Here is a 14,594-nt window from a genome sequence, read left to right as displayed (position 1 = left end):
ACATCGTTTTTTCACAAATCACTTTAAACATGGTAATTGGACATTTCGTTTTATAATGCTAATGCACAACAGAAGAAAAAGGTTACTCTCGAAATGGGGAAAAAAGAGAGGGTCCGTCGTCAAAATCTGAGAATGTGGAAACGTTGCTCTCCAACGTAACTTTGACAACTCCATCAAAAGAAGGAAACTTAATCTATGATTGCAACGAGTGCTAACTTGCGAGATCTGAGGTGTAGAGAGCTATCAAGATTAGTTGATCTGTTTTCCGTGCCATTTACATCGTATGAATTTTGCACTCCTATATTTTCATTTAATTTCATAACAAAACCCGGGAAGTGCAGATATTTTTTTTTTTTCACAAAGAAATTTTATTCATATAAACATTCAGGTACGAAATAAATGTCACATACAATTATAAAGACAAATGATGCAAATTTGACACGCAACTGCAAAACAACTAAATAATGTAAATGCGATTCCAATTAATATTAGATACAAAACCTTAGGTTTCTCATCATTCTCTTTGCTTGCATTGAAAATTGACAAAATTGGCTAAAATGCAACGATTTCTTTTTATTTCTTACAGAAAATTATTTTGCGTACAGATAACCACGTTGTAACAAGTGCAGATACTTCGTCAACATGTAAACATGGCAAAGATGCACAAACCTTGAACACTGATAGTGAACGCGCAGGTAGCGGACAGGCCCTCCTCGTCAGTGAACGTGTAGGAAATGGTGTGCGTGCCGACAGCGAATACATCTCCAGGCTGGTTGGTCGACGACGTCGAGAACGAGCCGGAGTCGTCCGTGGCCGTGGGCGGGTTGTAGTTCACGGCAATGCTGTCGCCAGCGGGCGCGGTGAAGTAAACCTGCCCGTCGGTGGGGCAGAATGTGACGACGGGGGCGGTGTTCGTGCTCGAGGGCTGCACGAGGATGTTGAAGCTGCACTCGGCCGTGTTGCCGGCGGCGTCAACGGCCGTGTAGGTCACCAGAGTGTTGCCGACGGGGAAGGAGGAGCCGGAGGGGAAGTTGCTGGAGACGGTGGGTGTGCCCACGTTGTCGGTGGCGGTGGGCGGGACCCACGTGACGACGGCGAAGGAGGACCCCGAGGCAGCAGTCTGGACGATGTCCGTGGGGCAGTTCGACAGGACGGGTGGAGTCACGTCAACTGGAGCGACCACTGAAGACAAAACGGGGCAAAGTATTTCAGATTGAGTTTAACATGCTATCACCTAATAAAATCACCTGTGAGTACTAACTTGGCAGATTTCGTCAGAACTTTTGAGGTTGTTTTCTTTGTGATTAATTCAATCTGAAACATCTTTCCGTGATGATGATTAACCCTATAAAGCCCAAGGGGGCACATTGTGCCCCCTACCATATTTTCGTTTGCCGCTCCAATACCCTTTATCCAATTTCAACCAAATTTGGTGACTTTTCCTAAAATCTTATTGCGCATATTTTGATGTATAATTTAGCTATGTCCGATATTGCTGGTTGCCATGACAACCATAAACTGACAACCATGTTCGTCAGATTTTGCATGATTTTCTGTTCCAATTTCAGTTAACAGTATAATAATGGATGAAATGGGGGTTTTCTTGGCTGTAATTTGCTGAAGAACCAAAGGGTGAAGGAATTATGGTTGTGAATTACCCTGAAATGGTTTTCTTATTATTTCCTGTATTTTCTATACGACATAGGCATCAAACAATAGATATAATGAAAATAATTGAAAATACAGCATTTTCCAAAGACTACCCTTTTATTTTGTGTTATTTTCACACAAACTGTGCCTGTAATATCATTTGTTTATAATATTATCAATCTGCAAACTCAAAATTACAATATTTTGGAAATATGAAATGCAATACCAATATAATGTATTCATTCCAAGCAATACATCATAGGTTTTATATATTTCTTTATAATTATTGTAATGAATAGCGCCCCCATGTGTTGACCTTGAGAAATTTCAACCATAACAAACAGTGAAGGCTGACATGCTTTTCCTTCCCCCCCCCCCCCCCCCCTTGGGCCTGGCGGGGGTCAAAATAGCTTGGGCTTTATAGGGTTAAACCACCGTCTATAAATATATAAGTAACCAATATACCTCTTACTCGCACCCATCTATATAAAAAAAAAATAATAATCCATTACGACAGTAACTCCTTATGTGCAATACTCGGAATATCACCTCAGTCACGTTAGTATTTGAATTTGACTTCATCGTACCATTTTTTTCTGATTATCTGTTTAGGTCATTCAGAATATTAATGCTGTTTTCAGACGGTTTCTCCAAATAATTCTTTTTTCCAAAGCATTAATACACTGCACCAACTGGTCCGAAGAATGGGCTAACAATCCAAGGTCTATGCAACAGACGGCTATGAGCAAAAACCAATCCTTACCCGACACAGTGACAAAGAATGAGCAGACATCCTGGTTTCCGCTACCGTCAGTGGCGGTGTAGACCACTTGGGTGGTACCGACGCTAAAGGCATCGCCGGGGCTGCGGGTGGAGGTGACGGTCACAACGCCAGAGTTGTCGGTGGCGGTGGGCGCGGTCCACGAGACGAGGGCCTCGGTCACGCCTGTGGTCACCTGAACGCTGACGTCAGCCGGGCAGTTCGCAAAGACCGGTGGTGTGGAGTCTCCAGTAGCTACAATTGAAATTCACAGACAGCCAAGTTTATGTGGTTGTGATTCTCCCCATTGATATAATCTCGAACAATGTTTAACGGATGAAATGGCAAATTTACCTTGAAATAGCTGATGAAAATAATGAGAAATTCAAACGCATTTGCATTTCATTGAAAAGCAAGTATAAAAACTATGTCTACCTATTGCAAAAAAAAATAAAAAATGGAGGCGTCTTTTACTTGTCCTTTATGAACTTTCACTAAGTTTGAGTATACTTTGTACAAGCCCGAATTTCAAAAGATGTTGCGCATTGATTGTTACAAATCCGTACTTTCTTGTGCTTCGGCAGGTTTACAAGAAAAAGACAATGATTCTAACTAGCTACCTGAGATACAGTTAAAGGAGACCTCCGGATGATTTTCAGATTTTTACATTTCAACAACTATAAATTAGTTAAACTGAGGACAGGGTTTCAGAATTTGTGATGATTGGGATGAAGAATAAGAATATTTTCAAAATTTAGAACAAATTGCAATGAACAAGGATGAATGCATGAGTTGGGGCTCCAGGAAGCAGAACAAAAGAAGAAGGCATGCATAGATTATACACAGGTGAACTCGCAAGCAAACAGTATTGTAATGGAATTACACTGCTACATTTCTGAAATATGTGAACCTCCTATGTCATCATCCTTGTTCAGTGTAATTTGTTTAAGGTTTTTCAAAGTATTGTTTCTCTGCTCAAGAACCACAATAAATTCCAGAGATCTATACATGGAGTTGTCGATTTATGTACTACATGATGTGAAATTATGAAAATCGTCTGGAATGTCCCTTTAACTAGTCGCCGAGTTTCAGCTGGAAAAACACAGAATCATACAACTGGTTTATAAATTGCAGTGTCTCACCCGACACCGAGACGACAAACGAACACGTGGCCGAGTTGCCGTACGAATCGGTGGCCGTGTAGGTCACAGCTGTGTCGCCCAGTGGGAAAGCGTCGCCGGAGTTGAAGTTGCTGGCGATGCTGACGGTACCGTAGTTGTCTGTGGCGGTGGGAGCGGTCCAGGTCGCCGTGCCGCTGGTGGCACCGAAGCCAACCACGACGGTCTGGTCAGAGGGGCAGTTGGCAAAGACTGGAGCCTCGGTGTCGCCTGGGAAGAGAAAAAATGGAGGTCAAGTTGGGTCAGCCTTTTAAAATTTAACATGGTACTAGAATTGATGTACCGATAGTTACCACAAGAGGACCTATTATTTTTGTAATATCAAATAGGTTCAGAAGCTGTTGTGTTGAAATCATATTCAATTTATTTTTTTTTTCATTCTATTTTACTATTATTATTTTGTGTTATGTTTAATATATATATACCCCATGCATGGATATCAATTTAAGGTTACTTCTTTATTACACCTTGAAAACTCGAAGAGTCTAAATCTTATAGTCTTACAAACTTCTCGACGTTATAAAAAAAAAAAAGGCCGGAAAAGTCGATAACGCACAGAGTAGAAGTCGACGTACGTATCTCCATTTTCACGAAGGTTCATTCCACAGCCTGCAAAAGCAAGCACGTCCTCACCCCAGATGCCAGACAAATAAACAAAACGAAAACAGACAATTGTACCAATGTCTTCTTAAACAATGCAGTGATACTTACGGACTACAGAAATGTCGAAGGAACACGTAGCGGCATTTCCGCTCGGGTCGGTAGCCGTGTAGGTAACGGTAGTTGTGCCGACGGGGAAGACGCTCTGATCCGGGCTCACCTGGACGTTCACGCTGCCAGAGTTGTCGGTGGCGGTGGGCACTTGCCAAACGGCAGAGGCACTCGATGCCGAGGCCTCGACGACGATGACCTGAGATGACGGGCAGTCATCGAAGACGGGACTCACGTTGTCTGTAACAACTGTTTGGGAGTGGAAAGAGAGTGCAAGTGGCACATAAAGACAATTTAGATTGTTACTTCGACAACTTGAATGACAATTCCACATCTCTTTTGGAGTACAATCAATTATCTTGTGCCCCATCTTGTGCACTCCATGTGCACTATCCTGCTCATTTTCGGAATCAACTTCATATCTGGTTTGCACTGGGTTGATTTTGATGTCAGTTCTTGACAGGTTACTATTTTGGTGTTCTGTCTAACAATAATAGTACGATTATTTTCGACGCCTGTTATGGCGAATCGAGCCCAGGCATCGCGGTAAAGATTCCACTATGCTTGCATGGAAGAACACCTACATTTTGTACTGCCTTCACAAAGTGAAATGAATACAATCTCTGCGCTCCTTACCGCCATCCGATGAGACAACCACGTTGAACGAACAGGTAGAGTAGTATCCGGCGGCGTCGATGAAGGTATAGGTGACGGCCGTGGTTCCCACGGGGAAGGTGTCACCTGGAGAGTAGTTGTTCCTGACAGTGATTGGCTGAGAGGCGTCGGTGGCGGTTGGTTCCACCCAGCTAGCGGCTGCGCTGGACGAGCCATCGGAGATGGAGACGCTAACGTCGGAGGGGCAGCCGGAGACGACTGGTGCGTCGGTATCGCTACCATCTGCAATGATTTTTGACAAAAGTCGAATAGAATTCTAAGATAGCTTCGAAAGACTTCCACAGCGATCAAAGCATTTTAAGTTAGAAAAACGATGACAGAAGAAATATCTTACTTTGAACAGAAGTGCCTTCCTGCCATATGTAATATAGGTCAAGCAGAGAATACAACTCGGCCGCTTCACCGTCATATACCTTAGCATGGCGAATCCGCACCCATCTCCTTTTCTTCAGCCATCCAAACGTTGCCCCTTGCCATGTTATATATTTGTTTTATATGTCTCGGTTTATCGGGCTTTTTTCGTTCTCCAAAATTTTCGCCTCGATATCGACTCTACAGATTTGCAACAGCGCCAGAGCCGTCGACAAGAGGCTAGTACAATGGTAGATTGTAGACTTCATTATTATAATAGCAGTCACACCTTTATATGATATCAGAAACTTAAAGGACAAGTTCACCTTCATTAACATAAGAATTGAGAGAATGTAGCAAAATTAGTAGAACACATCATTGAAAGTTTGAGGAAAATTGGACACGATCCGTTCAAAAGTTATGAATTTTTGAAGTTTTTGTGCAGTCACTGCTGGATGAGAAGACTACTGCAGTGTATGATGTCACATGCGTACAACAATATAAGAAAATATAAAGGGAATTTCACAAAATTTCATTTTTTGAAAAAAGTACACATTCTCTTGATTTGTTACTGACATAATATATGGGTAACATTATTCCCATTGCCTTTAGAAAGTGACAAGTCAAGTGATATTTTATTATGCGAAAAAAGTGAACATATGTTGAATTTTCTTTACATTTTCTTTTCTTTTACTCGTATGATATCACGAGCCTTAGAAGTCTCCTCATCCAGCGGTTCCAACACAAAAGTTTTAAAAATTCATAACTTTTGCATCGATTGTCTAATTTGCTTCAAACTTTCACTGATGCGTTCTGCTAATATTGCTGCATTCTCTTAATCCTTATGTTAGTTAATGAAGGTGAACTTGTCCTTTAAAGAACATGGAGGCCCCTAACCATTAGGCATTACAAGGCACCCTTCTTTGAACACAACATCTATTGCATTTTGAGGCGGTGGGCACGGAGATTTTTAATCTGCGTGACATACCGACACTCACCAGTGACAACAATGTCGAATGTACACTCGCTGGTATCACCGTTGACATCTGCGTACTCGTATGTGAAGGTGTACGTGCCCAGCCTGAAGTACGCCGCTGTGTATCCTGGCGAGGTTACCGTGGTAACGGGGCCAAGGGAGGATGTTGCCGTCGGCTCGTTCCACGTGACGTAGGCGTAGGTACCGAAAGGCAGGGAGGCTGGAATGGCCACGGGACAGTTGTCGATGACTGGTCCGGCAGCCACCACCATGTCCACTGTAAGGACCACAAAGAATGATAAGTTTGGATACTTTGTTTCGTTTCGTTTATTCGTTTCAATAAAAGGATAAGTGGTTACAAAACACACAAAAACAGATGAAGTGACATAAAGCAGACAAGCGAAATTAGATTTACATATTTGCCATATCAAACAGTTCATGGAAATGAAAAAGAGAACTAGAGAAAAGCCTTGAGGCCTTGTATGAAATAAGTTTTCTCAGGTATGTATGAGTACTAGAATATTATGGAGGCACACTGGTTTTTTCGCAATTTCGAGACAAGAACAAAAACAAAAGATATTGAATCGGGTATCAATGAATAAAGAAACATTTGACAGATAATCTCTTCTGTTGAGAATGAGAAGGGCGTTAAGTTGTCTTGAACACTATGGGTTTTGTGGCAACTTAACGCCCTTACCATTCTCAACAGAAGATCTAATAATTGCAATGTAGGAGTAGTTGAAAATCTTTCCGACCACACCCTTACATCCAAGAGTCACGTGTTTAGATAGATTACATTAAAGTTAGGCCTACCTAATAAATTCAGTCACTGTATAGCAACAGTTGCTGGACGACCGATCAACTAATCAGCAGCTACTGCAGTGACACAAGCTACACAACAAACAGTTGCTACAATTATTGCTAAAAAGTTATATACAGTAAAATCATCTTTCTAGGTAACTATACACAGCCCAGTCGCCGTACGTACGTAATGCGACATAGCGCACTAACAGCGTCTGGTCGGGCTACTTTCTAGGGTCATTAGTACGAGTTGAATTTAACGATGGAAGCACGAAACATGATAGCATAATGTTTACAACTCTAGCCACATTGACTGCACCAACAAAGCCCGTGTCCAACAGACGGCAACAGCAATTATAGCTTGCTATTGTGATTTCTACAACGGCCAACAATAATAACTTGAAGTTTGTTATAAAAACACACATTTTAAGTGTCATTTTAAGCAGCGCAAAGCATACCAAAGTGCTCACAATCACACCGAAGTCAACCACATCTACTTTGTTATCTTCTGTAACGATCGCTCCTTACAACTGCACTACCACTATGGTAAAGGGAGGGGGGATCCTTACAAGTATTTGCACTGTCCAAAGTTGCAGGGCTGCTACCGAAGCTGTTGAAGGCCTGGACGGTGACGAAGTAGAGAGTGGACGGAGCAAGACCGCTGAAGGTGTAGCTGGTCGCATCGCCCGCCAGGGTTGCTGTCTGCTGGTTGGCAGCAGTCGTCGTGCCAGCGCCGACATTGTACCCAGACACGTCGCCAGAGGGCGCCGTAAATGAAACAGTGATGGCGTTAGAGGAAGGTGTCAGGGCGACGTTGCTCACGGAAGCCGGGGCCTGTCCGGTCTCTGATTTGACATCAAAGACGAAACAAGTTACGTGTGAGTTCAAACAGTTTTGTTTTCTCTTTACGTCATTTACCATGAGATGCTACTTGTGTCTTACTATTTAATCTGTTCTCAACGACCGTCACAGATGTCAACAACAAAGCGACCAGCAGTAATCTAAAAAGTACAAGTTCGATTTCAATCATGTAAAAGATTGTATGAAATCTGACTAGATTGGTAAGCATTTCTAATCTCCCAATATGGAATCAGCAAGAGCGGGAGAAGTAGCAAAGCATAAAGTAGGTACTTTTTTTTTTCTGGACAGACGGAGAAATGATTGATGAACAGTTTGTGTGTCCCTCTTACAGCCTTGGGAATTAGATTCCTTTTCGCAAGCTGGTTTATTTTAGAAGCAATCAATTCAGACGGCTCCTCAGGGTAATGAAACTGGAAGCTTCTCGATAATAGGGGTGAATGAGCACTAAATTATAGCCTTCTACTTAATAATTATGTTTAGACTCTGAAAAAGTTCAAACCGTTATTCTATATGTAGTTTGTTTTGCACTTAAAAAGCTACATTACAGTAAGCTTTAGATAAGATGTTTGGAAACATTCTTAAAAAAATACATTTCGTGATGTTTGCAAAAGGGACATAATTTTTTGTAAGACCTCCAAGTCGGACAGGCTACAAATTAAACTCACCAGCTTCGGTCACACCACCTGCTGAGACAGCTGCACTCAAACCAGCGGTGCCAGTGGCAGCCAAACTAACGGTGTATGCCGTGTTGGGTGTCAGGTTGCTGGCGGTGTATGTGGTGGTGCCCGCCCCGAGGTTCTGGACGATCAGACTAGGGTTGGTGGGACTGCCAACTGTCAGTTGGTAGCCGGTGTAAGCACCATTGGGTGCGGTCCAGGAGGCAGTGAGGGTAGTGCTTGTGGTGGCAACGCTCAGGTTGGACGGGGCGGGGGTCTCGGTCACTGTTGTGGTGGAAAGAAACACGGAAAGAAGATAGAATGACCTGTGGAGATCTCGAAACTAATAACATACCAGAACTAGGAATGTCGCTATGGCGACTGGTATGCCTACGCCATAATGCATGATTCTCCTAATAGGTCTACAGTACATGTGGACAATGTGTGATTACATTTTCACAAAATTGGCAAAATATTTAAATGACAAGTTTGTCACAAATGTGTTGAATGTTTATAGTTCTTCCTTGACCTAGGTCTAATTCGATGAATAGGAGAGCATGTATTTGGGGATTTAAGGACTTTAACTTGACTTTGACACATTCATAAGTATATGCATTGAGCAATTTTCAAGGTATGAAAAAAAAGTGCAATTTCTGTATTGAATAGTAAATTGTTACCATTTTCATCTGGCCTTTGACCCTAAAATTCATAAGATAATCACTGTCAGGCGGAACAGGCATAAATATGTAGTAAGTTTCAAGATAACTTCAGCCACTTCCGAGATATGGAGGAAAAAGTTAGTTCAGCACTTTGACTTGATCTTTTACCTTTTGACCTTTGAGGCAAAAAAAGAAAAAAAAAACTTGTCAGAGAATCTCTATTAGGTTATACATGCATACACCAAGTGTAAAAAAAAAATAGTCCTGCTCACATTGCATAAATATGAGGGAAATAGTAAAATTGACCTGACCTTTGACCCCATGGACCCTAAATTTTCTAGATAATCACTGCCAGTCAGTACATGTATATATACTATTTCCATGAAGATACCTTGAACAATTTCCAAGTATGGAGAAAAAAAATGAAGCTTTAATAATCTTGACCTTTTGACCTTTGACCTTTGACCTCATGACCCCCAACTTCCACCAGATAATCTTAATTGGGTAATACACGTATGCACTAAGTTTCAAGAAAATATCTTCAGGCATTGCATAGATATAGTGGAAATAGTGAAATTTTACGTTTTTTGACCTCAACCTTTTGACCTTTGACCTTGAGCATGTGCACCCAAAAGTTGATAGGCACAACTTCACCCCCTAATACATATACATGCCAAGTTTCATTAGGATACATCAAAAGGTTTTTTTAGTTACGCTGTCCACAAAATTCATTACGGGCGGACGGAAGGGCGGACGGAAGGACGGACGGACGGACGGATCAGGACGGACGGACAACCCGAAAACAATGCCTCCGGCACCACTTCGTGGAGGAGGAATAAAAACATCTATACAATCGTAGAAGGCATGAGTCCTCGTTTCAAAACCTCTCAGTTTTTTGTAAGTAGCAGCGCTTAGGCTTTGAATGCATTCTTGTTTTAAGAATTACAATGGCGTCTTCAGGTCGTTGCAACGTCCCAGCCATAGTTATTATGGAAAAAAAAATCCTGAAAAACAAAACCTAAACATGATGAGTTGATACGCAAGTTTGCAAGTATCACTTGGTCATCTGTTCCATCGTTTGTGGAAAAAAAAAACACGTTGTAAAAAAATAAACTACTCGACAGAGGTTGTTTAACAATTTCTGTGCCAAAGTTTGGACAATGTGTACGACACTAAGTTTAATTGTGTGTGTGCGTGTATGTCAACCGGCGCTGAAAACAAGAGGTTAATATGACGATATCTCACCTGCACTTGTGGTTGCAGTCCCGGAGATGGATGAGCTAAGTCCTGCATTGCCAGTGGCGGCGATGCTGACAACATAGGCCGTGCTGGGGGAGAGGTTGGGGATGGTGTAGCTGCTGGCCGAGGCTGGTAGAGCCTGGGTGAGGAGGTTGGGGCTAGCTGCCGAGCCGACGGTGATCTGGTAGCCGTTGAAGGAGCCCACGGGCGGCGTCCAGGTAGCCACGATGGAGTCGGTGCTGGGTGTGAGGGCCAGGTTGGTTGGGGCTGGAGTCTCGACAATGGAAGTCTCTGTGTTGTCAGGCAGGCAACAAGTAAAACATTGAAGCAAGCGAGAACACATACCGGCAACATTTGATTTGACAGTGTTTAGCGCAGTGAACAGGCAATCTTCCAAATCGAAATGGACTTTAAAAAATACACTCTAGATTCAAACCGTGCACATGCATAGAAGATTAACTGTTGAAAAATATTCATAACCATCGTACTGAACTTCAATCCTCCTCAAAACGCTACTGTTAAAAAAAAAAAAACAGTCAAATGATGTTCCCCAAAAGCAATGACGTACAAAAAAGAAAGAGAGACTTACCAGTAATGATCACGTTGAAGACACATTGTGCGCTATTTCCAGAGGAGTCGGTGAAGGTGTAGGTCACGGCCGTGGTGCCGACCGCGAAGAAGCTACCTGGTGCGGCCGAGCTGCTGGTTGTCACGGAGCCAGAGTCGTCGGTTGCTGTGGGAACGGTCCACGTCACAGTGGTGCCAGAGGCGCCGGCAGGTGCGACGGCAGTGATGGCCATGTCGGGACAGTCCGAAATTGTGGGAGGGGTGATGTCGCCACCAGCTGGCAAGGACCGAAAAGGAACGTACATGTGATCATTTCTTTGAATTCCTTTTCTTATAATTCTGAAAGCTACTGCATTTTAAGATGAAACTAGAAATGTCGCTACGGCGACTGGTGTATGCCTCCGCCATAATACATGGTTCTCCTAATAGGTCTATAGTACAATGTCTTGACAATGTGTGATGACAGTTTCACACAATTGGCAAAATATCAAAATGACAGGTTTGCCACAAATGTGCTGAATGTTCACTTTCCTAGAACTAGGTTCAATTGGATGAATGATTAAAACGTCAGAGTGCAGGTATTTGGGGGAACTGATGATTTTCACTTGACTTTTGACCCTTTTACAAGTTTATGCATTGAGTAATTTTCAAGGTATTGAGAAAAAGTATAATTTCAGTATGAAATGGTAAAATAGTATTATCGAAACCTGGCCTTTGACCTTTGACCCCACAGTTCCAAAGAGAATCACTGTTAGGTAGAACATGCATAAATATGTAAGTTTCATGACAATACCTTGAGTTATTTTTGAGATATGGAGGAAAAAGTGCAATTTAGCACTTTCACTTGACCTTTGACCTTTTGACCTTTGACCTTTGAGCAAGAAACTTCCCACAGAATATATATTGGGTTATACATGCATACATCAAGTTTTAAAAAAATCCTTCAGGCATTGCATAAATATAAGGAAAGTAGTTATATTTTGAGGAGTTGACCTTGACCTTTGACCCCTGACCTTTGACCCATGACCCCAAACTTCCCTAGATAATCACTGCCCATCGGTACAAGCATATATACTAAGTTCCATGAAGATACCTTGAACCATTTGCAAGATATGGAGAAAAACATGAAATTTCAATTTTTTTTTCACAAAATAACCTGTGACCTTTGACCTTTGACCCTGTGACCCTAAAATCCACACAAAGTATCATCCCCCAAGGATATACCCTCATACCAAGTTTGATGCAAAACCACCACACGGTTCTTGAGATATCGACAAAAACAAAACGGGACGGACAGACGTACAGACGTACGGACGTACGGACGTACGGACGGATGGACGACCCGAAAACATAATGCCTCCGGCCACTTCGTTGGCGGAGGCATAAAAATGTCAGCAAAAAAACAAGGGTTTGTATCCCATATTAGCTGGAATCTAATTCATATCATTCAAACTTTGTAACCGTCTGTGAAATTGTGTAACTTGTATACTATGTATCACGAAGAGTGACATTCATCTGTACCTGAATGTTTTTAATTATGTGAAAAAAATCTTTCATAGACAAAAATTTGAGGAATTGATATTGATTTATGTTGTTGGGTGGCTCTCGAGATTTTCAAGGACGACCATTGACACGAGAAACTCCTGGTATGGGAGCTAGCAAGCGCATTCTCATGTACCCTACATCAAACTCTTCCTCGATACTGTTGCTCATTTAATCAAGATTTTACATGTTTTCAGAACAAGATCGTACTAGGATAAAGTTTGTATTACAAAGACCTGAAGCAAACAATGACGAATAACCTTAAACCCAACATAAGCAACCAATGTAAAAATTCAACATCAGTTTTGCCATCAGTGAGTATTAACGCATTGACTCATCAAGCCTTCTGTATCTTTCTTTTTTTTTATACTAATTTACTATAGCATGTGACGCACAAATCAACAGCCGTTTCCTTGTGGTCCGGATGCCTGCAAGAGTATTATGAAGTATAAAACCTGCTATAACTCACCAACAACTTGCACGGTGAAAGTACATTCACTGGTGAGGCCAGTATTGTCGGTGAAGGTGTAAGTCACGACGTACGTGCCGACGGCGTACGACTGGCCGGGAGAGAAGTTGCTTGACACCGTTGGCGTGATGCCGGAGTCGTCGGTCGCCGTGGGGACGGGGAAGTTGACGACTACCTCGGATGCGCCCACGGTCGAGTAGGACAGTGGTCCCGCAGGGCAGAATGTGATGGTCGGTGACTGGTTGACAATCTCTCCTGCAACACGGATGATTTAAATAAAGTTTTACATCTAGGAAGTAAAAACTGGTACGCGACGACTGTATATGCTGCACTCGAGTGGAAATTTTCTCGAGTTTCCTTTCAGTCACCATTCATCTTAATGCTCTGAAATGTTATCACTTTCTTCTCTTTGCAAACCACTTTCTGGATAAAGATTCTTGACACCGTATGTAAATCTAATTTTTATTTGGCAAAAAAAAATGTATTTTACTTATTGACCTTTGCAAAATGGATAACACAAGTAAATAAATAAACAAGTGCGGTAATGAAGTATGCTTTTGAATAAGTTATATCAAGCTCGCCTTTTTAAACAAATCAAGTCTGAGAAATCCAACGTTATACTACACTACACTATCACTACACTGCACTGCACAGCGCTACACTACACTTGTACAAATTTGTTGCGGCAATAAAGAACTTACGGAAGACGGTGACGGAGAAAGTACACGTGTTCTGGTTGCCGGCATCGTCAGTGAAGGTGTAGACTACCGTGGTGTCTCCCACGGGGAAGCTCTGGCCAGGGTTGTAGTTGTTGGACACGGAGACGGTGCCGCTGTTGTCGGTAGCGGTAGGCTCCGTCCAGGTGGCGGTAGCTGTGGTGCCCGTCTCGCCGGCGCTGACAACGATGGTGTTGGGACAGTTTTCGATAACGGGTGGAATGCTGTCAGTTTCCTCCACTGGATTACAGATACGAAAAAGGAGTGAAGCTTGAATAATGTACGCCTCGACAGTTGACAAGCCATAATTCATCATTACTTGAGAGATATTGCGGATTTTACAGACGTGGGGATGTTTCACAAGCATCTAAGTCATGAAAGTCAAGATCGACTTACACTATGGTGTGGTATGCTATGCTATGCTATGGTAAACTATGGTCATTGTTTTCTCTTTTCAGTTTTATCTGTTCCCACCATCCACTTCAAATTGCTATCAAACTTTAGAGAAAAAAAAATCTTTCTCCCTTACTTTCATTTTATTAATTAATGTCTGCCTGGAAAAAAAATCTCAAAAATATTAATTCTTATATATGAAAGTTAAAATATTATCAAAGACACACACAACTTAGCCTCTTAAAATTCTAGATCGACTTTATTCTTTGTGAAACACCACCTGATGCATACGTGACATGGAAAGAATTCATTATTCCACGTCTTTGTTAGTAACCTATCATAGTTTGATAAGGTATTTGCACCACTGTCACCCAAAGGATGACGAATGTG

The 14,594-nt window shown here is 42.1% G+C and overlaps 1 protein-coding gene across 1 annotated transcript in view; it reads right to left on the bottom strand.

The window, feature by feature from the left end:
• LOC140236330 (uncharacterized) overlaps positions 1-14,594 on the bottom strand; it is an 81,254-nt gene that overhangs the window by 4,584 nt on the left and 62,076 nt on the right. The window contains exons 49-59 of the mRNA XM_072316285.1: positions 13,797-14,051; positions 13,096-13,350; positions 11,107-11,361; positions 10,524-10,808; positions 7,672-7,947; positions 6,324-6,578; positions 4,936-5,196; positions 4,300-4,548; positions 3,553-3,798; positions 2,414-2,665; positions 670-1,182 (exon numbers count right to left, since the gene is read on the bottom strand). Coding sequence (XP_072172386.1) covers positions 670-1,182; positions 2,414-2,665; positions 3,553-3,798; positions 4,300-4,548; positions 4,936-5,196; positions 6,324-6,578; positions 7,672-7,947; positions 10,524-10,808; positions 11,107-11,361; positions 13,096-13,350; positions 13,797-14,051 — 3,102 coding nt within the window. The remainder of the gene's footprint in view (positions 1-669; positions 1,183-2,413; positions 2,666-3,552; positions 3,799-4,299; positions 4,549-4,935; positions 5,197-6,323; positions 6,579-7,671; positions 7,948-10,523; positions 10,809-11,106; positions 11,362-13,095; positions 13,351-13,796; positions 14,052-14,594) is intronic.

The sequence above is a fragment of the Diadema setosum genome, chromosome 12 (assembly GCF_964275005.1).
Source record: "Diadema setosum chromosome 12, eeDiaSeto1, whole genome shotgun sequence".
Classification (NCBI taxonomy): domain Eukaryota; kingdom Metazoa; phylum Echinodermata; class Echinoidea; order Diadematoida; family Diadematidae; genus Diadema; species Diadema setosum.
The sequence above is the reverse complement of the archived record's forward strand: the minus strand, read 5'-3'. Positions and strand labels throughout refer to the sequence as shown.